The sequence below is a fragment of the Odocoileus virginianus genome, chromosome 3 (assembly GCF_023699985.2).
Source record: "Odocoileus virginianus isolate 20LAN1187 ecotype Illinois chromosome 3, Ovbor_1.2, whole genome shotgun sequence".
In the NCBI taxonomy this organism is placed as follows: Eukaryota; Metazoa; Chordata; class Mammalia; order Artiodactyla; family Cervidae; genus Odocoileus; species Odocoileus virginianus.
This window is the reverse complement of record NC_069676.1, coordinates 48,789,119-48,813,778: the sequence shown is the minus strand read 5'-3', so window position 1 is coordinate 48,813,778 and position 24,660 is coordinate 48,789,119. Positions and strand designations below refer to the sequence as shown.

General features: G+C 38.5%; 1 protein-coding gene and 1 pseudogene across 1 annotated transcript; both read right to left on the bottom strand.

Moving 5' to 3' along the window:
* Positions 1 to 1,005: 1,005 nt before the first annotated feature.
* On the bottom strand, positions 1,006 to 8,509 carry LOC110143243 (protocadherin beta-5-like; annotated as a pseudogene).
* Positions 8,508 to 21,581, bottom strand: LOC110143273 (protocadherin beta-4). Its single transcript, XM_020902906.2, has one exon. The coding sequence runs from the start codon at positions 21,089 to 21,091 to the stop codon at positions 18,701 to 18,703; it is 2,391 nt and encodes a 796-aa protein (XP_020758565.1). The 5' UTR covers positions 21,092 to 21,581; the 3' UTR covers positions 8,508 to 18,700.
* Positions 21,582 to 24,660: the final 3,079 nt, after the last annotated feature.

Sequence of the window (24,660 nt, the reverse complement as noted above, 5' to 3'; positions counted from 1 at the left end):
GTTATTAGGACAGTTTTTAGAGTTCTACTTTATCTATGGTGGGGTTTAGTGTGTCCTTTTGCATAGTTTTTATAGGAGTTGGCCCACACATAACTTGTCAGGGTTTGAAGTGAAATGAAGTCGCTCAGTTGTGTCCAACTCTTGGCAACCCCATGGACTGTGGCCTACCAGGCTCCTCTGTCCATGGGATTTTCCAGGCAAGAGTACTGGAGAGGGCTGCCATTGCCTTCAGGGTTTACTGGTTGTCATTTTACATATGCAAGGGTGGAAAACTTAAGTACCACTACATACATTTACCGTTCCCCATTTATAATTGTCTTAAATATTTCCTGTATAGAAATTTTGAACATAGACAGTGTTATAATTTTGGATTCAACCATCAAACATAATTTAGAAAACTAAATTCTAAAGAGAAGGAAAGTCTATGGTGTTTACCCATTTTTTTGTTTACTGTGTTCGTTCTTTTTTTTTTTCCATTTATTTTTATTAGTTGGAGGCTAATTACTTTACATCATTACAGTAGTTTTTGTCATACATTGAAATGAATTAGCCATGGATTTACATGTATTCCCCATCCCGGTCCCCCCTCCCACCTCCCTCTCCACCGGATCCCTCTGGGTCTTCCCAGTGCACCAGGCCCGAACACTTGTCTCATGCACCCAACCTGGGCTGGTGATCTGTTTCACCCTAGATAATATACATGTTTCAATGCTGTTCTCTTGAAACTCATTTTCAGAGAAATGCAAATCAAAACCACAATGAGGTACCATTATACGCCAGTCAGGATGGCTGCTATCCAAAAGTCTACAAGCAATAAATGCTGGAGAGGGTGTGGAGAAAAGGGAACCCTCTTACACTGTTGGTGGGAATGCAAATTAGTACAGCCACTATGGAGAACAGTGTGGAGATTTCTTAAAAAGCTGGAAATAGAACTGCCATATGACCCAGCAATCCCACTTCTGGGCATACACACCAAGGAAACCAGATCTGAAAGAGACACGTGCACCCCAATGTTCATCACAGCACTGTTTATAATAGCCAGGACATGGAAGCAACCCAGATGCCCATCAGCAGACGAATGGATGAGGAAGCTGTGGTACATATACACCATGGAATATTACTCAGCCGTTCTTCTTTCTTGATGTTCCAAGATTCCTTTTATCATTGATTCCTTTCTGTTTGGAGAGCTCACTTTAGCCATTTTTAATAGAGTAGGCCTTATGACAACAAATTTTATTCCAGAAGGGTATTTTCACTGCAGGTAGAATTCTGGGTTAATTGTTCTTTTTATCACTTGGAAAATACTGTGCCATTTTCTTCTGACTTTCTTGGTTTCTGATTAGAAATCTACTCTCATTCAGATTGTTATCGCTCTATGTATAATGTGTCATTTATCTGTCACTGCTTTTTAGACTCTTCCCTTCTCTTCAGTTTTCAGAAATTTGACTATAACTTTTCAGGTGTATTTTTTTGTTTATCTTGTTTTGGATTTGTTTGGCTTCCTAAATCTGTGGATCTCTATCTTTTGCCAAATGTGGAAGGTCTTCTCTCCTTCTGGGATCCCAATGACACAAAAGTTATAGGTCTCTTGTTATTGTCCAACAGGTCTCTGAGGCTCTGTTAATTTTTTAGTCTGTTTTCTCTCTTTTGCTCAAACTGGGTAAATGCTATTGTTGTATCTTCTAGTTCATTGACTCTGTCTTCTTGTTGTTAAGCTTGTCCACTGAGTTCTTCAATAATTGTATTTTTAATCTCTAAAATTTTCATTGGTAGTTCTTTATATATCTTTTATTTCCTTGTTACAACTTTACATTTATGAAAATATTTTTCTTTTATTTCAAGCATGTTTAATGTTGCTTATTGAGGCATTTTTCATCATCCATTTAAAAATCTTTGTCAGATATCTCCAACATTTTTTTCATCTCAGTGTTGGCATCTTTTAATAGTCTATTTTACTTAGTTTGATATCATTCCAGTTCTTGCTATGACCTGGGTAGGACCTCCCTAGATGTGCCTGTACCCAAAAGGAACTCTTGCCCAAGTGCATGAGGAGATATATTCAAGAATGCTTATATCAGTATTGTTATGATAGCCAAACTTGGGGCAACCCAAAAATCTACAATAAAATAAATGTAAAGGTAAGGGTGTATTTATATAATGGGATACTGTAGAGTGGTGTAAATGAATGAACTGCATTTAACACTGATGAGTTCAATACCCTAATGAATGAGAAAAGCAAGCCACAGATGTCCATACTATATCATTCCATTTATATAAATTGCAAAGACAGACAAGATCAGACAAGATCAAACAGATCAAAGATACATCAAAGACAGACAAGATCAATGTATTATTTAGCAACATATGCATTTCTGATACAACTACAAAGAATAAAAGTAATTAATACAAATTCAGGATAGTGGTTGATTTTAATGCGAGTGGAAGATGTTATGGTGGAGGCACACAAGGATTTCCAATGTCTTGGCATTGTTCTAATTCTTAAGTAGATGATGACATTTTATTATTTTTCAATTGCACATATACATTGTGTACACTTTTTGGAATGTTTAATAGATTTCAAAATTTTTAAAGTAAAAACAAAAAAGCGATGTCTTTGGGGTCAGGCTGCCTGGAGTCAAATCCTGATTCCACTACTTATTAGCTAGATAGCCTTGGGCAAGTTACTTTAACTCTGTTTGTTCAGTTTCTTCATCTCTAAACTTGGCTTACCAATTGTACCATTATTTAAACGAGTAAATGAGATATGTGTACAGAATTTAGAAAACAGTAAAGTACATAGAAAGTATGTAATATGAAAAATATAAGTAACGTATAATTTTAATAACTATTAGCCTTCCTCTGCAGAGAGTCAGAATAACTATTAGCCTTCCTCTGCAGAGAGTCAGACACGACTGAAGAGACTTAGCAGCAGCAGCCTTCCTCCAGACCTTCTTTCAAAAACATTGTCTCATTTCTTAAGAAATAAAAAGGAATTTTTTTGGAGAACACTAGAATATTTTAGTGAAGACTTTAGTAATCCCAGCATAAAATTTTTGTATCCTAACACTTTCAGGGCCACATCCTAAAAAGATTTCTTGGCCCATTCATTGCAATACTTCTTAAAGTCTGATATTTTATAAACCTGGCTCTGCACTGCCTCACGTGGAGCACCTTGTCAGAAAATCCACTCAGGACAGAAACTTGAGTGCAGACTACATTATCACATAAAAGCTGATAAGACCTAGCAAAACAGCAATTGTACCCATCAGATACTCAATTCTTTTTCTTACATATGAACATATCTCTCACCAGACTTAGGAAAACCAAAAATTACACAGAACACACAAAAAAGAAATGGGAACTCCAGGAAACAGATCATTTAGAAAATAAAACGAACTTTGAAAATTCCAAGTGCTACTATGGAAAAGACACAATCAGATAATAAGAAAACACCTAGGGATTTAAATACTCCATTAAAATTGAAAATTTAATAAAAATACTCAAGGTGACTGAAAGATGTTAAATGAGGATATAGAGGGAAAACCAAAGATATACAGGAGAAATATAAGAAACATAGAGAAATTATTTAAATTGTTCAATATCCAACAAGCTCAAGCCTCAGAAAAAATAAGCTAGGAATACAACTATTAAGGAAATAATACTAGAGATGAAATAATCTCAGATATGACAAGACATGAATTGTTAGAATGTATATTGAATGTATATGTATGCAATGAAGCAGAAGTGAAAACTGCATTTTTAGATATGCAGAGATACAGAAAGTCTGTATTTGTGCACCTTCTCTTAAAAAGCCACTTGAGGGTATATACTGTAGCAAAGAGATGGAATTTTTAAAAAAGAAAAGGAGATTTCCTTGAGCCCTACCCCAAATCACCTAAGCCCAGATCCTCTAACTCCTTGGTAGGATGCTTTTATGTGCATTGATCAATGGTTCTCCATGGTGTGCAGTCTCCCTCATTATAAGTTAATAAACCCAACTTTGTTCTGGTAAATGTGTTCCTGGTGATCTTTAGCTGCATTCATAATTTATATGGTCATTAAAGATAAATTTGTAATATTGCTTTTCAGGTTTTGAGATACCTCTAAACAAAACAAGAAACTCTTAACTATTGTCAAAGGGTAAAAAGTACCATTAATCCTGACTATATAGAAGTAAAAACTCATTTTTGAGAGGTTTGAAAGTGTAAGGGAGAAACAAAAGGAAAAATAATAATTCTATTAATTTCTTTCATACAAGAAAATAATAAATGGTTGTTAGTGGAATAATAAGTGGAGGTTTCAGTTTCAGCAGAGAAAATAATGAGATAACTATATGGATGAGGGAATTAAAGTGTATAGGATACCAACAACAATAGATTGAAATTGGTTTATGAAAAAGTTACAAGCATATTCTTTAGTGAGAAGAAAGTATTTAAAAAGCTAGAAGATAAAGGTTTAAAAGTGCTTTCAAGAGAACAGCATTGAAACATGTATATTATCTAGGGTGAAACAGATCACCAGCCCAGGTTGGGTGCATGAGACAAGTGCTCGGGCCTGGTGCACTGGGAAGACCCAGAGGGATCGGGTGGAGAGGGAGGTGGGAGGGGGGACCGGGATGGGGAATACATGTAAATCCATGGCTAATTCATTTCAATGTATGACAAAAACTACTGTAATGATGTAAAGTAATTAGCCTCCAACTAATAAAAATAAATGGAAAAAAAAACTTTAAAAAAAAAGTGCTTTCCAGAGGGATAAAATAAAAAACAGATAATACCAGATGTTGGCAAGAATGTTGAGGAACTGGTACATCCATATGCTGCTGACAGCAGTCAGTGTAAATGGGTACAACCACTTTGAAAAACTATTTGGAAATATCTACTAAAAGTGGACGTGCACTTACTGAATGAGCAGCAACTCCACCTTAGGTATATACAGAACAGAAATGCACATACTTGTCTGTTGAAGGATATGTATGACAATGTTTATAGCAGTATTATTCAAACAGCCAAACCTTACACCAACCCAAATATCCACATACAGTAGGAGGGGTTATAAATTGTGAAATATTCACAGTGGAATACTATACAGTAACAAGAATGAAGAACTAAAATTAAAAACAGTATTATGGATAAATGTCATAAACATATTGCTGAGTTAAAGACACCAGATGCACAACAGTTCACACTCTACTATTTCATTTATATAAATTCAAAACAGGCAAAACAGCTATAGCATTGCATATTGAGTTATCTGTTATGTTTGAAGTGGCAGTGATTTTAAGGGATAATTTGTGTAGCACTTGGGATACTAATGATGTTTCATTTCTTCAAGATGCTGATATCAAGTATGTTCATTTTCTGAAAATACAGTGAGCTGTATTAAGGATTTGTCCATTTTTCTGTATGTAATAATTCCATGGAAATATGCATTAAAAATTATTTTCCAGTAGGATGAGAGCTAGGGAGTGTAAACAGAACAGTGTTGGTTTACATCATACTTTCTTCCATATTTATTGCATATATTCCTTTGAAAACAAAATAAATGTTATGTAAACATTTTAAATTTTTGTTATTTAGCATTAAATAAACTTTTAGAGTGTGATGAAGCAAAATGAATGTAGAGAAAATATTTCAGTGTTGCAAAAATTACCAAAAGAAAGCAAAAATTTCAGGAAAATCAACAGCATGCAAGGATTTGGAATGGCACGCTAAAACAAAAACAGTTAAGACTCGAACTGAGTTTTCCAAAATTGCACAAGTTCATTGTAAAAGGGAAATCAATCCTGTACCTGAATGTGCGATTTTTCTCCATGAGGTTCTCAAATTTTGCATCTGGGGAATTACAGATAAATGACAAATACCTCGAATCAAAATGAGATCCCTAATTGAAACCAAAGCTATTCCGAAAATTGGCATTTTCCTCTATTCAACAGTGTCCTGGGGCGGGAGGTTGGGGAGAATCGGCTTTAAGAATTTAAACGCATTTAATCCCCAGGATAAGACCCTGATGCTGGGAGGGATTGGAGACAGCAAAAGGGGACGACAGAAAATGAGATGGCTGGATGGCATCACCAACTCGATAGACATGACTTTGAGTAAACTCCGAGACTTGGTGACGGACAGGGAGGCCTGGCGTGCTGCGATTCATGGGGTCGCAAAGAGTCGGACACGACTGAGCGACTGAACTGAACTGAATCCCGAGCATCCCGTCAAGCACACCTCGTACTGGTAGCTCTGCGACAGGGTCCCCGTGCCGCTGACGTCCACCAGGTGGCCCGGGAAGTGGCCCTCGGGCACCGGGCAGCGACCCGCCAAGCCCGCCCCGCCCCTCCTGCACAGCCGCACCGCCACGAACACCAGCACCGAGAAGACGAAGAGCGACGACACCGACGCCAAGGCCACCACCAGGTAGACGGTGAGCGGGTCGGCCGGCGCCGCGGCCGCCGCTTCCGCTTCCGGGGGCGGCAGGTAGGGCTGCGAGAAGCCGTCCACCAGCAGCACGTGCAGCGTGACGCTGGCCGACAGCGGCGGCTCGCCGTTGTCCTTGACCAGCACCACCAGCCGCTGCTTGGGCGCGTCGCGCTCGCTCAGCAGCCGCGCCGTGCGCACCTCGCTGTTGTGCGCCCACACGCCCAACAGCCCGGGCTCCGTGGCCTTGAGCAGCTGGTACGACAGCCAGGCGTTCTGGCCCGCGTCGCCGTCCACCGCCACCACCTTGGTCACCAGGTAGCCGGGCTCGGCCGCCCTGGGCACCAGCTCGGTGCAGGACGCCGAGGCGTTCTGCAGCGGGTAGAGCACGAAGGGCGCGTTGTCGTTGGCGTCCTCCACGAGCACGCGCACCAGCGCCTGGCTGCTGAGCGCGGGCGAGCCGCGGTCGGCGGCGCCCACGCGGAACTCGAAGGCCCTCAGGGCCTCGTAGTCCAGGGACGTGAGGACGAAGAGGTGGCCGTTGTCGGGGTTGATGGACACGAGGGAGGCGAGGGCTACGTGTGGGTCGGGCGGCGGCAGCAGCGAGTAGGTGACCTGGGCGTTGGCGCCCGCGTCTGTGTCTGTGGCGCTGACGCTGCCGATGTGCAGGGCGGGGCTGTTGTTCTCGCGGACCCACAGGGTGTAGGAGGTCTGGGTGAAGGCGGGGGCGTTGTCGTTGACGTCGGACACCAGCACGGTTATGTTGTGCTCGGTTTTCAAAAGTCTGGGGGTCCCATGTCAGTGACCGTGGTGGGGATGTTGTACCCGGCTCTTTCCTCTCTGTCTAGCGGTCTGTCACCAGGGTGTAAAAGCTTTTGAACGTGGGTTTCAAGAGAAAGGGGAGATCATTCTGAATGGAGGAAACCATCTTACCGTTGTTCCCGGAATCTGGATCAGAAACACTGAAAACGGCCACCACAGCCTCTGGGGAGTTTTCTGGGATAGAGCTGATGAGTCTCGACATGGTCAGTTCAGGGGCGTCGTCGTTCACATTCACCACTTCTATGGCTACAGTGCATTTTCCTGAAAGGCCCCTGCCGTCTGTGGCTGCAATCTCCACGTTATAAAATCGAGCTGCCTCGAAATCCAATGCCCTTTTCAGACCAGTTTCTCCTGTTATTTCGTCTATTACAAATGGTTGAATAACTTCATCTCCTTGGAATAGTGCATAGGTGACTTTCCCATGTGTTCCTGCATCTACATCTCGGGCAGAGACAGCGACAACTAAGGAGTTTAGGGGGCTGTTCTATGGAATCTGTACCTCATAGACGGACTGTAAAAACTCTGGGGGCATTGTCGTTAATGTCCACGACTTCGATGTGGACTGTAGTGGTCCCAGACCTGGGCGGAGCCCCACCATCCCAGCGCGGTGAGGGTTAAACAGCTCAGGCTGCTTCTCCTGATCCAGTGCTTTGTCAGCCCCAGCTCTGTGTATTTTCTGCCATCTCCACGATGGTGAGTGACAACATGAAAATGGGAGTTGGGGCTGACTGTGTAGTTTTGAACCGTGTTGCTACCTATGTCAAAGTCCTGATCTATTTTCAAAGGAAACAGTCCCTGTCTGGACGCTTCCGGGGATTTTTAGAAGCATTTCTCTCTAGGAACTCTGTAGAATGGTCCTTTATATCCGTGCGATGCAGATGAGCTTGAATAATCTGCACCGGGTTTTCCAGTAATAGTTGGAAATGCAGTATACAAGGATCTGTCGCCCCGTACAGCACCTCCTAGTTTTTTATGCATTAGCAAATTGCCGGTCGTTCAATCCAGCTTCAAGAGCTGTTTCCTTTGTAATGGATTCGCGCGCCCCCACGTGGCTAGTTCCCCCACCCTGAGACCCAGGTCTTGTGCCAGGTTGGCCACAAAAACCCACTTTTTGTTTCTTCTGGCATGGAATACCTAATTTTTTCAGAGCCAGCCTCCCAGAAGAGGAACAATATAGCAAGAAAGAGAACTTGCCTTTTCCGTAGCGTTTTCCTGCCGCGCTCTCCATTGTCCAAACCCGGTTCAAGAAGGTGCAGTTTCTTCAACTCCCGATATAGTCAACCCAGGTGATTTGGTTAAATAAGCTCGCCTAATCTCTCTGACTGGCTTGCACTAGGACGATGCCCTTTTTTGGAGTCCTCCACGCCTAGATCTTATGTAAAATGCTTCTTTCTTTTAGAAAGCATCGGAGTTCTGATTCCCAGTTTAATGGCTTCCCGGGCAGGCACAAATCTTTCCATTTATACTTCTAGCCTGCAGCGCCACCAGGTGTCATTATATACTATTGCATATAGTGTTTGCTGTTTCATTTCATATATCTGCAGTCAATATATTTGAGGTCACAGAATTGTTCCCAATTGTATATCCAGTTCTTAGTTATTCGACGTTCTTAAAAAGCATGTGCTAGGTTAACTTCCAGTGAAAGAATACTTTTCAGGACAAACTAAAACCCTAGTATTCCTCAGAAAGTGCATTTTGAGCACAAGAAGAAACTTTCCCTTATTGGATCCTTAATTGATTAAGAAATAAGTAATAATAGATGTTTGGAATCTTACAGTATTATAAAATTTTAAAATATATCAGGGAAGGACATAATCATGAGTGTACAACTCAAAAAAGTTCAGGAAGTGAACACATTCATAAGCAAATGTAAAGTAAAACTGAAATGTTAACAAAAACCATAAAAGCCCCCTCTTGTTATTGTCTCGTCACTACTCTTCCCCTGATAGATAAAGGTAAGCACTCTCCTGACTTATAGTATCATGTGTGTGTCATAGTATCATAGTTTCTTTTTTTTAACTTACACAAATGGAGTTATAGAGTATGTTTGCCTTCTTTCACTCAATCTTACCTTTGTAAAAGTCATGTTACACATTGTTTTATTCTCATTGCTTTGATATTCTATTGTACCGCCATTTTTTATTTATTCTCCAGTTGATTGACATTAGGGTTTTACAGTTTGTGTATATATTGAGTAGTCCTGCTATAAACATTCTTGTCTCTTGGTGTCTGTGTGTTCATTTATATTTAATATTCCTAGGAGTTAGACTGCTGTGCCTTAAGATATGCACACGTATTTATCTTTTTGTTTCAGCTTTAATAGATATTGCAAAATAGTTTTCAACTCTGGTTTTATGAAAACTAGCAAAGAGAGTTCCAGTTGCTTCATATCCTTGTCAACATTTGATACTATCTTTTAATTTTAAACACTGATGAGTGTGTGATGTTATATTGTAATTTTATTTTTATGTCATTGTAATTTTAATTAGTGGTTCCCCAATGATTGCTTAAATAAAGCACATTTTCCACATGGTTATTTTTATTAGGGCATATCCTTGTGAATTGCATAAGTTTTTTGTCTGTTTTTCTATTTAAGGTATTTGCCCTTTTTCTTATTGATCTTTAGAAGTTCCTTATATATTCTTGGTATAAGTACTTTTTTAGAAGTAGGTATTACAAATATTCTCCCCCAAACTATGGCTAGCATTTTAACTTTCTTGAGGTATCTTTGAAAAACAAAACTTCTTTTTAGTCTAATTTTCCAATATTTTTTATTTATGGTTTGAAGTTTTTGTATTTTCTTTAAATCTTTGCATGTGCCAAAGTCATGAAAGTATTGTTGTATCGTGCTTCTGAAAAATCAGTTACTTTACTTTTCACATTTAGAGCTGTGAAGTCGCTCAGTCCTGTCCGACTCTTTGCGACCCCATGGATTGTAGCCTACCAGGATCCTCAGTCCATGGAGCTGTAATCCTCCTGAAATTAATTTTTTCATGTTAATGAGGTTAGGGTCAAATTGCTTTTTTTCATATAAATATCCAAATGACCACACCACCTATTGAAAAGAAGCTGCATTCCCAATTATTTTCTGATGTATCATTTCTTCATAAATCAGGGGTCCATAGTTCTGTAGAAGTCTCCCCCCCCCCATTTTTCTCTTTGTTTATCCTGCAATACCATATTGCTTTTTAAGTAATAATTCATTATACAGATATACCAGTTTTTAATTAATTTCTGGTTGCACTGGGTCTCTGTTGCTGCATGCATGCTTTTCTCTAGTTGGGGGGAGTGGGGGCTACTCTTTGTTGCCGTGCTCAGGCTTCTGATTGCAGTGGCTTCTCTTGTTGCAGAGCACAGGCTCTAGGTGCATGGGCTCCAGTAATTGCAGCACGTGGGCTCAGTAGTTGAGGCTCATGGGCTCTGGAGCATGGAGTAAGTAGTTATGGCAGTCGAGTTACTCCACAGCATGCAGAATCTTCCCTGACCAGGGATCGAACCCATGTCCCCTGAGTTGGCATGTGGAGTCTTATCCACTGTACCACCTAGGGAAGTCCTGCAGTACCATATTGTCTTCTTAATTACTATACTTCATAATAGGTTTTATTATCTGATTGGTTAAGTCTTCCAGTTTTACTCTTTAAAATTGTTTTAGTTATTATTGTCCCTTTGTATTTCCCTATAAACTTTATTTTTATTATCTTTTTAGTATTTTTATTTGGCTGTGCCTGGTCTTAGTTGTGGCATGTGGAGTTTTAGTTGCAGCATGTGGGATCTATTAATAGTTCCCTGGCCAGGGATTCTCAGGCCCCCTGCATTGGGAGCATGGTACCTTAACCTCTGGACCACCAGGGAAGTCTTCATATAAACTTTAGATTCATCTTGTTACCTTTCACAAAGAAACATGCTAAAGTTTCGTTTAGGATTTAACTGCATTTATAGATTGGGAAGAATTGACATATTCCCAGTATTGAGTCTTTCAGTATTGGAACATTATATATCCCTCTGTTTATTCAGATACTTAACTTTTCTCAATAATATCTTATATTTTTCAGTGTATAAGTTTTATGGATATTGTTAGATTTGTTTCTAGATGTTTGCTATTTCTGAAACTTGTAAATGATAACTTGAAATTCTTCCTTTTCTGGGTTTTGTTGCTACATAGGAATACAATTATTATTTGCATGTAGACCTTATATCCAGTGGCATTACTAACTTCATTTATTAATCCTAACAGTCTGTGGATTCTTTATGACTTTTAATGCATACAATCATGTCATTAAAAAAATAACCATATTTATTTATTTAGTTGGTTGTTCTGGGTCTTCGTTGCTGTGAGGTCTTTCCCTAGTTGCCTCAGTTAGGGGCTACTTTCTAATTGTGTGGGTGGGCTTCTCACTGTGGTGGCTTCTCTCCTTGCAGAGCATGGGCTCCAGGGCAGTCTGGCTTGGGTAGGTGAGCTACTCCCGGGCTGTACAGCACAGGCTCAAGAGCTGTGGCACACAGGCTTAGCTGCTCTGAGGCCTGTGGGATCCTCCCAGATCAGGGGTCAAAACTGTGTCTCCTGCATTGGCAGGTGGATTCTTTACCACTGAGCGACCAGGGAAGCCCCATTGTCATTTTTTTTTTTTTTACAAAGACCTCTTATTTCATCCCTTCCAATTACTGTGCCTTTTTTCTTTGCTTTATTCCACTACTTAGAACCTGCAGTAAAACACTGAAATGAAATAGTATAAGTGGGCATTCTTGTCTTACTCTTGATCACTGGAGAAAAGTTTTAAGTAATTTTCCGCTAAGTATAATGTTTATTGTAAATTTTTAAATACTTTCTGAAAGTTCCCTTCTGTTTTCAGTCTGCTAACAATTATGTGTGCTGAATTTTATCAAGTTCTTTTTCTGTATTCATTGAGGTAATCGTATGGTTTTTCTTTTTTACCTATTAATGTGATGAATTATATTGATAGATTTTAAATATTAAATTGATTTATATTCCCTGAATAAGTTTTCTCATACTTTATTATTTCTATTTTATATATTTCTGAATTTTATTTGTTGATATTTTGTTTAGAATTTTTCCATCTGTGTTTTTAATAGAGATTGGTCTCTAATTTTCTTTCCTTATGATGTCCTATTCAGATTTGGATGCCATAATTCACTGGAGTCATTCTGGTACCCAAATAATCTGGGAAATATTTTCTGTTTTTTTCTATCTTCCAAAAGATTTTGTATAAGTTGGTATTAGTTGTTCCATGAGTGTTTAGGAGAATTCACTAGTGTTAACTGAAGTGGCAAAGTTTTTAATAACAAGTTTAATTTACTTAATAGATAGAACTAAGCAGATTTCTTCCTGTTTCAGTTTTAGTAAATTGTGTATTTAAAAGATGTTTTCCATTTTACGTAAATTGACACATTTATTGGCATATGGTTGTTCGTAATATCCTTTTTTATTTTTTAACGTCTGTAGGATTGGTAATGATGTTCCTTTTTTCATCCCTGATATTTATGATTGATGTTTTCTTTCTTTTTAAAATTAATCTTAGTAGTCTTAGTAAGAGTCTTTAATTCCATTAATCATGACAGAGAACCAACTTTAAGTTTGTTAATCTTCTTGGTTATATACTTCTAAAAATAATTTTATTTAGTTTTGGCTGTGCTGGGTCTTTGTTGCTGCATGGGCTTTTCTCCAGTTGCTACAGGTGGGGACTACTTTCTAGTTGCAGTACACGTGCTTCTCATTGTGGCAGCTTCTCTTGTTGAAGAGCACAGGTTCTAGGGCCTGTGGGCTTCAGTAGTTGTGGCTCCCTGGGCTCTAGAGCACAAATTCAATAGTTGTGGCACATGGGCTTAGTTGCCCCATGGCATGTGGGATCTTCCTGGACCAGGGATTGAACCTGTGTCTCTGGCATTGGCAAATGGATTCTTCACCACTGAGCTACCAGGGAAGCCCTTCTTGGTTGTATATTTATCAGCATTGTATTTATGTTTATATATATAATACATGCATTATATTTTCCTTCTTTATTTGTTCTTTTTCTAACTTCTTCAGATGAAAGCTTACTGTTTTTTAACCTTTCTTATCTAACATATTCATTTAAAGTTTTAAAATTTCTCTGTAAATTCTGTTTTGATATATCATATCTTAATTTTCAGCCAGCTCAAAATATATGGAAATTTCTTCTACAATTTCTTCTTTCTACTCATGGATTATATTATTTGCTTTTGAAGCATTTGGGGATTTCTGGATAAATTTTTGTTTCTAACTTCATTTCTTTAAAAAATTTTAGAAAATTGCTTTGTGACCTAGAATATGGATAATTTTGATATATGCCATATGCATATAAAAAGAATATGTACTTTCCCATGTACTATGTATGTTAGTTTATTCAAATATGATTATTTTGGTGTTCAGATTTTTAATATTCTGTTTTTGTGTGTCTTTTATCAGTGGTTGAGTTAATTGTTAATACATCCTCCCCTATGACTGTGGACTGTCTGTTTCTTATGTTCTTTCAATTTAAGTTTTTATATTTTGTAGTTTTCTTATGGAGATATATTTAGTCTTATAACTGACATATATTTGGTATATTTTATCCATTTATCATTATGAAATATCTCTCCTTATCTGTAGTAATGCATCTTTCCTTAAAAAGTTTCCTTTATGTGAATATATCTACACTTGATTAGTTTGGTTAATATTTGTATCTTTTTCTATTTTTAAAACTTTCAACCTTTCTGTGATAATACACACACACAGGTATGTGACAGCATATAGCTGAATTTTTCTTAAACCTATTCTGACAATTTTGTTTGTTTAACTGGATTATTTAATCTAATAGCAATTAATGTAATATTTGATATCTATCCATTTATATTTACCATTTAAATTTTTTTTCTATTTGCTCTTAAAGTTGTTTTCTTCTTTTGGATAATTTAGATATTTCTTATTTTTTCCCTCAATTCATTTTAAAATTACTCTTATGATTATTCTAAAGATTACAACATGCATCTTTAATCTACAAGCATCTAATACAAATTATTTCAGTTTACTACTCTCATAATTAGAATCTTAGAAATCCTTAACTCTGTTTATATCACCTGCCTTTTACATCATTATCATGAATTAAAATTTTATATATACTTTAAATCCCTTAAGAAACTATTATTCCTACCTTTATTAATCAATAAATAACAATTTATAGTTACTGTTATTCTTGTTCATTTCTTCCTACAAATCTGTGATTCCTCCAGGACTGTTTTCCTTCTTCCTATTGAATCCACTAAAAGTATTTACTTTTGTGCAGATGGGACTGTGATTGATTCTTGCAGTTTTTGTTTGTTTTAGAACTTTATTTTTGCAAGATGTGTTTTCTGGTGATAGAATTCTAGTTTGGTAGCTAATTTTTTTCAGGACTCAAAAGACATCATTCCTTTGTCTTTTGGCTTCTTGATGGTCAGCTCTCCATCTTACTGTTACTCCAATATTGTAAAGTAATTAGCCTCCAACTAATAAAAATAAATAAAAAAAAAATAAAAGCAATGCCATTTTCATGTGATTGCTTTTAAGATTTTCTCTTTGACTTTAGCAGTCTTCCTCTGATATTTCTAGATGTGCAGTTTTTTGTTCTTCTAATTAGGTTCACTGAACATCTTGAGGGGTAAATTTGTTCACCATTATTGGTCATCATTTCTTTACACATTCCTTATTCCCCATTCCTAGTCCTTCCAGGATTACAATCATGTATGTGTTGGAGTTTTTCATTATGTTCTACATGTAACTAAATGTTCTTACCTGTATTTTAAATTATTTTATTCCTCAGTGCTTCTATTTGGATATTTAATATTGACCTGTCTTGCATTCACTAATCTTATAATCTTTTATGACAACTATGCCATAGTAATATTTAATATTACTAAATTAATCTAATATTTAATATTACTAAAATTTAAGTATTATATTTTTCAGTCCCCAAATTATTTTCTATTTTATTTCATTCTGTGGTGAAATTCTCTTTACCTATTTTCTATATTCCTTATTTTAACATATTAGTTATATTTATTTTAACATCATTGTCAGTAAATTCTGGTATCTATTTTATCTGTAGATCATCTATATATCTGTTTTTTCCTCTAGGTTTTATTCATGTCAACCAGTTTTTTTGTATGTATGCCTTGTAATTTTTATCAAATGTTGATTATTAATGTAAAAAGCTCTTCTCCAGGGCCCTGATGATATTATATTCTTCCAAAAAGAGTCCATCTTTTCCTTTGTTAGCTTGACAGTGTGTGCTGAGTAGCTTCAGTCATATTTGATTCTTTGAGACTCTATGGACTGTAGCCCGCTAGGCTCCTCTGTCCATGGGATTCTCCAGGCAAGAATTCTGGAGTGGGTTGTGATACCCTCCTTCAGAGGATCTTCCCAACCCAGGGACTGAACCAGAGTCTCTTAAGTCTCCTGCACTGGTAGGCGGGCTCTTTACCACTAGTGCCACTGGGAATCCCCTTTAGATTGATAGAAACATGTCTAATCAAATTGCCTTAATTCAAAACAGGCACTGTGCTTAGTCAAGATTCTTCCCAGTCCTAATAAGTACCTGGCCCTCCAGAATTTTCAGTTCGGAACTCTGTATTCTCTAGTCTCTCAGAGGGCAGATCACAAACCCCAATCTCATGTATTAAGACTATTAAAATTTCACTCGGCTTTTCAGTAATTTTCCACTTAATATTTTGGTCTTCTTTCCTGGAATGTCCCATAATTTGACAAATATCATGAGGGGGGAAAACTGGCCATGAGCTTGAATCATCCAGTTTGCCAAAGACTGCTGAAGTTACTCTATCCCTGGCCTTTTCTTAAGCTTTGCAAACTTCTTTAGGGCAAATTGACTGCTGGAGTCAGTTCACAGTTCCAAGGATTTTCCTTTTCAGGAATCTTAGCCCCTTCAGTTCTTTATATATCATCTGCAGTCTGCTGCTTCAAACTGATAATTTCTGAATTTAAAGCAGGTTTAAATAATCCATCTTATCTGGAAACAGAATTCTACCAAATAAGACTGTTTAAAATCTATATTTTGTAATTTTAATAGTAAGAAATGTTATTTGCTGTGTCCCATTCTTTTGTGACCCCATGGACTGTAGCCTACCAGGCTCCTCTGTCTATGGGATTTCTCAGGCAAGAATACTGGAGTGGGTTGCCATTTCCTTTTCTAGGGTATCTTCCGGACCCAGGGATCAAACCCTCATCTCCTGCATTGGCAGGTGGGTTCTTTACTGCTGAGCCACTAGAGAAATCCAGTAAGAAATACAAGGTCTTAACAGTGATGTGGGTTATATAGCCTTCAGTAAAATGTCTGCCCCTAAAACAGCATGTATTAAACTCAGTATATACTGTGCATAAAAACAACAAAGGAATTGTAAAAAATGTCAAAATATAATAGAAGTACTTGAGAAACTGTGATTCAAATGGGTATTATTATCCAGTTATTTGGCCTCCATTCTCTATTTTTGTTTTGCAGAAAAGAATTGTCCAATTTTTCATAAGGTATTCACTTTGTGGAAATTATCTGGATTATATTTACTATTAAATTATAATCACTGAATTTTAAAATGTTAACCTGTTCTATCCTAGAGTCTGATAGTGATCCTGAACTGGTAAGGAATGATCTATGCTTAATGAATACACACAGCAATTTATAAGGTAATACACAAAGTAATTCATAAATTTACTCATATAAATTCATAAACGTAGGTTCTGAGTGTTTATTTGGCCAGTCTCATTTGGGTTATTATAAAAGTTGGGCTTTCCTGGCATGCACAAAAACATGAAGTTATACTTTTATAATGTTGAAACTTATTGCTGAAAACTTCAATCATATTTCTTGTCCTCATACATAAAACTATTTAAATATCTAATGTTAAATGGTGAACTCATTAAAGCTGGCTACTAAATTTCATATATTTGATTTTGTTCATACTTTTATTACTTTCTAATTTCAAGTATTAGATTGGATGAAAGCTAAAAGCTATGTTTTAATAATAACTTAAAGAATAATTTTTCTTTTTTGTTATATTTTTTAAAATGTAACTCAGGGAAACATGAAATAATTAAATTCCAGTAGGATGACACTTGAGATTTAAAAATAAATACTTAGGTTATAAAGCAAACTCTAATTACTCATATTGTGCCAAAAGTTCAATAAGTGGTCTTATAGGTATAGCTATATAAATTTAGTTAGAAATCACAAATCATCTTAATTGGCCTAATGAGCACAACATAAGACAATTATAATTCAGATAAGTTTATTTCTTAATCTCTATTTCTATTCTTATTGTCTTAAAGGAAAAAACAATGCTTATTATTGGAAAGTTAGCATAATTGAAAAAGTAAATTTATGCAAAATACACAAAAGCTACATTGAAAAACAAAAGGTAATTTGGACATCAAAAATAAATCATCATTTTGTTGATAAAAGCTGCTCATGTTTACAAAATAACAGAGTAATCAGACTAGAACACAATCAATAAAACTCAAGAGAAATTATGCCTTTTTTGAAGGATATGGAAAAACTGTATGAGAGCCAAGAAAAACACATACTTTATACTTACATTTGAACTTCTGTTAACAGGGCAAAAGAAGGACAGGGAAGTATATGATGCCCTCTACCTCTTGAGTCCTTCTAAAGGATTTAGGGTTTACTTAAAGTTCTAAGATTTTTAAGTATGTTATCATGCAGTGAATTAGTTTTATTTTAGTGAAGTGAATTTGATACCAAATTATATAAGATTTTCTCTTATTTATAAATAAGAATATTTTTATTTTAATATTAGTATTCCTGAAGCAATTACAATGTGCTAGGTACGTAGCAAATGAATAATCTCTAGCATATATAGTACTCAGAATGGGATAAGGTCACAATTGTGTATTAATAATTTAATAAAGTGCATGTTTAGGTGCAACTTACCAGAAACAAGTATACCAAGTTATATGCTCATGGCTATTTAGTGGGGCACAGCCTGGTAGAATGGTGAACAGGAAGCTCTAGGTACCTACAAAGAATTTCTAACACTCTACCCTTGCAAATGTAAGTAACACTCTGCCCTTGCAAATGTAAGTAAAGAAAAGCACCAAAAACATACAGAAATTCAAGATTACGCAAAAGCTTTAAAGTATTTCCTTAAAAAGACATTAAAAGAGGTTGATTTAAATGTTAATGGAATTTCTTTTACGGCTTCAGTAATTTATAGTTATGAAAACATTAATCACCAAGCGAAGGTAAAATAGGAAGAAATAATATCAACTGTAACTAAAAATGCTAAATCCAATGAATACTATAAAAGGAACATTTAGTAGAGACATGCATAAGTTTGGAACAGAGATATACAAATTTATGGAACAGTACAATCTCTTAAGAGGAAAATATTGCAATGTGAGTTAGGCTTAACAAAATTGAGAGGCTCACTTAACCAAATAACGGCATTTAACTGAATACAAAGCTGTTTCTACAGTTGGGGCTTTCCTTGATTTCTTTCTCAGTGTCCTGAACCAAGAGGTTAGGGAATATTGGCTTCAGGAATTTGAACTCACCAGTTCTATGGTCCCCCGTCAGACACACCTCGTACTGGTAGCTCTGCGACAGGGTCCCCGTGCCGCTGACGTCCACCAGGTGGCCCGGGAAGTGGCCCTCGGGCACCGGGCAGCGACCCGCCGAGCCCGCCCCGCCCCTCCTGCACAGCCGCACCGCCACGAACACCAGCACCGAGAAGACGAAGAGCGACGACACCGACGCCAAGGCCACCACCAGGTAGACGGTGAGCGGGTCGGCCGGCGCCGCGGCCGCCGCTTCCGCTTCCGGGGGCGGCAGGTAGGGCTGCGAGAAGCCGTCCACCAGCAGCACGTGCAGCGTGACGCTGGCCGACAGCGGCGGCTCGCCGTTGTCCTTGACCAGCACCACCAGCCGCTGCTTGGGCGCGTCGCGCTCGCTCAGCAGCCGCGCCGTGCGCACCTCGCCGTTGTGCGCCCACACGCCGAACAGCCCGGGCTCCGTGGCCTTGAGCAGCTGGTACGACAGCCAGGCGTTCTGGCCCGCGTCGCCGTCCACCGCCACCACCTTGGTCACCAGGTAGCCGGGCTCGGCCGCCCTGGGCACCAGCTCGGTGCAGGGCGCCGAGGCGTTCTGCAGCGGGTAGAGCACGAAGGGCGCGTTGTCGTTGGCGTCCTCCACGAGCACGCGCACCAGCGCCTGGCTGCTGAGCGCGGGCGAGCCGCGGTCGGCGGCGCCCACGCGGAACTCGAAGGCCCGCAGGGCCTCGTAGTCCAGGGACGTGAGGGCGAAGAGGTGGCCGTTGTCGGGGTTGATGGACACGAGGGAGGCGAGGGCTACGTGTGGGTCGGGCGGCGGCAGCAGCGAGTAGGTGACCTGGGCGTTGGCGCCCGCGTCTGTGTCTGTGGCGCTGACGCTGCCGATGTGCAGGGCGGGGCTGTTGTTCTCGCGGACCCACAGGGTGTAGGAGGTCTGGGTGAAGGCGGGGGCGTTGTCGTTGACGTCGGACACCAGCACGGTTATGTTGTGCTCGGTTTTCAGTCTGGGGGTTCCCATGTCAGTGACCGTGATCGTGATGTTGTACTCGGCTTGATTTTCTCTGTCAAGAGGGCTATCGGTTACCAGGGTGTAGAAATTCTTGAAAGTCGGTCTTAGAATAAATGGCAGATTGTCTGGAATGGAGCAAATCATCTTTCCATTGTCTCCGGAGTCTCTATCTCGAATTCGGAAGATAGAGACTACGGTCTCCGGGGCATTTTCTGGGATGGAGCTGATGAGTGAAGATATGGTAAGTTCAGGGGCATTGTCATTCACATCTACCACCTCTATGACTACAGTGCCTTTCCCAGAAAGGCCTCCTCCATCTGTAGCCTCAGTTTCCACGTGGTAGGATTTGATTTGTTCAAAATCCAATTTCTTTGTCAGTCGGATTTCTCCTGTGACTTCATTTATTGAGAAAGTTTGTTTAATTTCCTCTGAGGCTTGGAACAAGCTATAGGAAACAGTCCCAAAGCTTCCAGCATCTACATCCCTAGCTAAAACTGTAAGTATTAGGGAATCTAGGGGGCTGTTTTCCAGAACCTGCACCTCATATGGAGTGTGCACAAACTCGGGAGCATTGTCATTGACGTCCAAGATCAGGATTCGCACCATGCTGGTCCCGGACCTAGGTGGAGACCCACCATCCAGCGCCATTAGGGTTAAGCTGAACTCTGACTGCTCCTCTCGATCCAGCACTTTGTCCTGCACCAAATCTGGATATTTCTTGCCATCACTATGATTTCGCGTGAGAACGTGAAAATGAGAATTGGCGTTGATAGTGTATTTTTGAAGACCGTTGCTACCCACATCCAAATCCTGAGCTAATTTCAACGGAAATACAGTCCCTGGCTGGCTGTTTTCCGGTATTTTCAAAAGCATTTCCCTATTCGGGAATACTGGGGAGTGGTCATTTAAGTCCTGTATTAATAATTCTCCTTCAAAAAATTGCACTGGAGTTTCTAGGAACACTTGGAAATGCAGCACACAGGGTTCAACGGAGCCACATATGTCTTCCCGGTCTAGTTTCTCCCTCAGAAGCAAATCTCCAGTCTGACGATCCAGCAGCAAGCGCTGCTTGTCATCGTCACAAACCACCCGAGCCGACCGGGCGTTCAGCTCCCCAATTCCCAGGCCCAGGTCCTTGGTTAAATGGGCTATAAAGGAGCCGCTCTCTGTTTCTTCCAGAACAGAATAACGAATAGGCGCAGGGCTAGCCTGAGACAAGAATACCGTCAAAATAAAGGTGGTCACTTGCCTGTTGGGTTGGCTTCTCTCTAGCGTCTCCATGTTGGAGCCAGGGTACTTATATCCAGTCCCCCTTCAGCAACCAGAAAAAGGCCAGAGGTGTTCAATTTTCTTGCTTGGTAGAATCCTCACAGAGTTACTTGTAATCTTAAATTCGCTTAGAATATCGCTGCCCAAATTCGTTGGTAGCCCAGTACTGCTGGCAGAGCTTCTTGTGGTGGTGGTTCCGTCTTGCAGCAAAGGAATACGCGAGCTTTCTAGGACTCTTTATTCACAATCTTAGCCGGCAGCGCCACCCTGCGTCCTGATTGATAAACTAACATTCTTAACTCAGCCTGTTTTGGAAGTGTCGATCCAAACTAAGCCTTTTCAAAACGTTTAAAGGACTTTTTCCAAGTATTATTCCATTAAATGGCTTAATGTATAGGTTATTCCATTACATTGCGTGAGCTATAATAATTGTGAGCACAAAGCTAGGGACTGTCTCCATCTGCCCACACCCTTTACAGTAGAACATAAAGAACTCCATTTACCCTTTGCCATAATCTAACCAGGGGAGATAAACTCTTATAAAATTACAATCCATAATGGTTATATCTGTTTGTTTCCAAGTATGTGAGAAATTTATGATGATGCAGAAAGTTTGTTAAAGTGCTCTGTACCACCTGGTCTTAGGGAGACTTTTTCAAAGGAAAGGTTCTATTTTTTTACACTGGTGTGCAAATAATAATACAGTTGAATAAAGTGGCATCTTGCCTTATTACAAGTCCTTTTACAGTGTGAACCCACATTAAAATATTGGGGAGGTCAGATAGTATTAGAAACAGATTCTTAGATGCAGAAAGAAAATGAAAGGATTTTTATAGATAAACAGAAACTCAGAGGATAAGGACTATTATCAGGATAATATCAAGCCAAAATTGAGTAAGTGAAAATCATAGAATTTTATTAAGAAAAGGGCTTTAAGAAAGATAAAGACCATTACAGTATACTAACACATATATATGGACTTTAGAAAGATGGTAACGATAACCCTATATGCAAAACAGAAAAAGAGACTCAGATGTATAGAACAGACTTGTGGACTCTGGGAGAAGGCGAGGGTGGGATGTTTCAAGAGAACAGCATTGAAACATGTATATTATCTAGGGTGAAACAGATCACCAGCCCAGGTTGGGTGCATGAGACAAGTGCTCGGGCCTGGTGCACTGGGAAGACCCAGAGGGATCGGGTGGAGAGGGAGGTGGGAGGGGGGACTGGGATGGGGAATACATGTAAATCCATGGCTAATTCATTTCAATGTATGACAAAAACTACTGTAATGATGTAAAGTAATTAGCCTCCAACTAATAAAAATAAATGGAAAAAAAACAGTAAAAAAAAAAAAGAAAAAGGCTTTAAGCTGATTTAGCTCAATAGATATCTGTAACTTAGGAGTTTCCTTCTCACCACACTGACCCTTTGTTTCCTAGATATCATATTCCTTGACTACCCAATTTGCAGAAGACAGGGAGCTATGATTTGAAACATTTTAATCTGTGAACAAAGGGTGCCTCAAGCTTTGTCTACTCATATGTGGTGAAGAGGAAAGACTTGTTTATCAAATGGATTTCAGCTCAGTGTACAACCATCCTGATTTCTCTGATACAGTAAGTTAACTGAGAAACAATTAACCAGTTTACTAGTTACAATTAGTACATGGAATGGAGTACCATTTATTTGGGATTTCTCCTCCTTAAATATCTTGTAATTTCAGTTCATAAATTACAATTCACATTGAATGCATTATTTTAAAAGTATGTCAGTAATCTTAAGTTTTTTTTCATTTATTTTTATTAGTTGGAGGCTAATTACTTTACAATATTGTAGTGGTTTTTGCCATACATTGACATGAATATGATAGAAAGTATTAGGGAAATAAATATTTTTGGCTGCACCACATGCATGCAGCATCTTAGTTCCCCAACCATGGATTGAATCCATGCCTCATGCGGTGGAAATGTTGAGTCTTAACCACTGGACTGCCAGGAAAGTTCCAGGAAAAATTATTTTTGAAAGAAACCTGGACAATAGTAGTTATTCAGTAAATGTCAATTGGGTAAATTAATTAATCAACTCTAATCATTGTGTTTCTACCTATATTAGGTTATTGTCACATCATGCATTCAGTCATGAACATGTCTGACACTGAAAACAGAATTCTTAGAGATGAGAGTATAATATGTGCTAAGCACTGCTCAACTAAATTTACATTTTTCTAGTTCTGTTAATTCCAATTGTAAGAGATATAGCAATAATAACTATTATACTATTAATATAGTTTAGAATTTTCTTCCACATTTAGGGCAAATCAGAGAAATATATATCCACATTGTTGTTGTTCTTCAGTCACTAAGTCATGTCCAACTCTTTGCAACCCCATGGACTACAGCATGCCAGGCTTCCCTGTCCTTCACTATCTCCCAAAGTTTGCTCAAATTCATGTCCATATCAACATGAAGTGAAAAGAAAAAAAATAAACATACAGCAAAAAAGAATATTCTTTTAGATATAAATGGAAAGCAAATTTCCTGAACAAAACAAAAAATTGTTTTATACTATAGTAGGACACGACTGAAGTGACTTAGCAGCAGTAGCAGCAGAGTTTTAGTTCGATTCAAGTTAAAGAGTTCAGGACAAAATTCAAACTAGATTTTGTTTACTTATTCCTACATGTTGACATAGAAATAGTGTTGCAAATGAGCTATTTTTGGTTCCTTTTGTCAATTCAACACAAATGAAACTTAGGTAATATTAACATCTATGTGTTACTACATGTCAGATAGTATTCTACATATTTTATATCCATTAACTCATTTTATCCCTCAAACAGCCCCATAAGGTGGGCACTCTTACTAGGCATATTTTATAGAAATTGAAGATACAGAAACTTAGTAACCTTCCCATAGTCATACACTGTTTGAACTGGCAGCACTAGGATTCAAATTGCTACAGTATGGCTCCAGAATCCATCCTGTGATCTACCTACGTGGAATTGGAGAAGTGAACAATTTTTTATATAATTTAGATCCAGACTTCAGCCTTGCCTTGGGTAGATGGATATCATAGGTGAAATATATCTGTATTCAGATTTTCAGTTAATATTCAAATCTTTTAAATGGTGTTCTCCTTTGAGAGATAGGTATCAGCAAAAAGAGGTGCTTACAAAACTTAGAAATTTTAAAGGAATCTAAGAGTGCTTTGTTGAGATCATTAATTAGATTTAAAAAAACTAAGAATGACACGAATAATGAATTCCTTGTAGCCTTAAATGGAAAAATACTTATTCACAGGTCTTTTGAAATGTTATCCGAGTGTAAGGTTAAAATCAAGAAAGGTGGTCTAAGATGACAGTCTAGCATTGAATCATGGATTATTTTGCCAAACTTAATCAGAAAAAAACTATTATATATGCATGGAAGAGGCATTAATGATAAAGAGAATGATCACCTTCAAAACCATTCCAATCGGGAAAGCTGCATTAACCATTCTGAAGGATTCATACAACTTAACACAATTGGTTGCCTGACCTGGAGCACAATATTTAAAACATTTTTTCCCATTCTGAATAC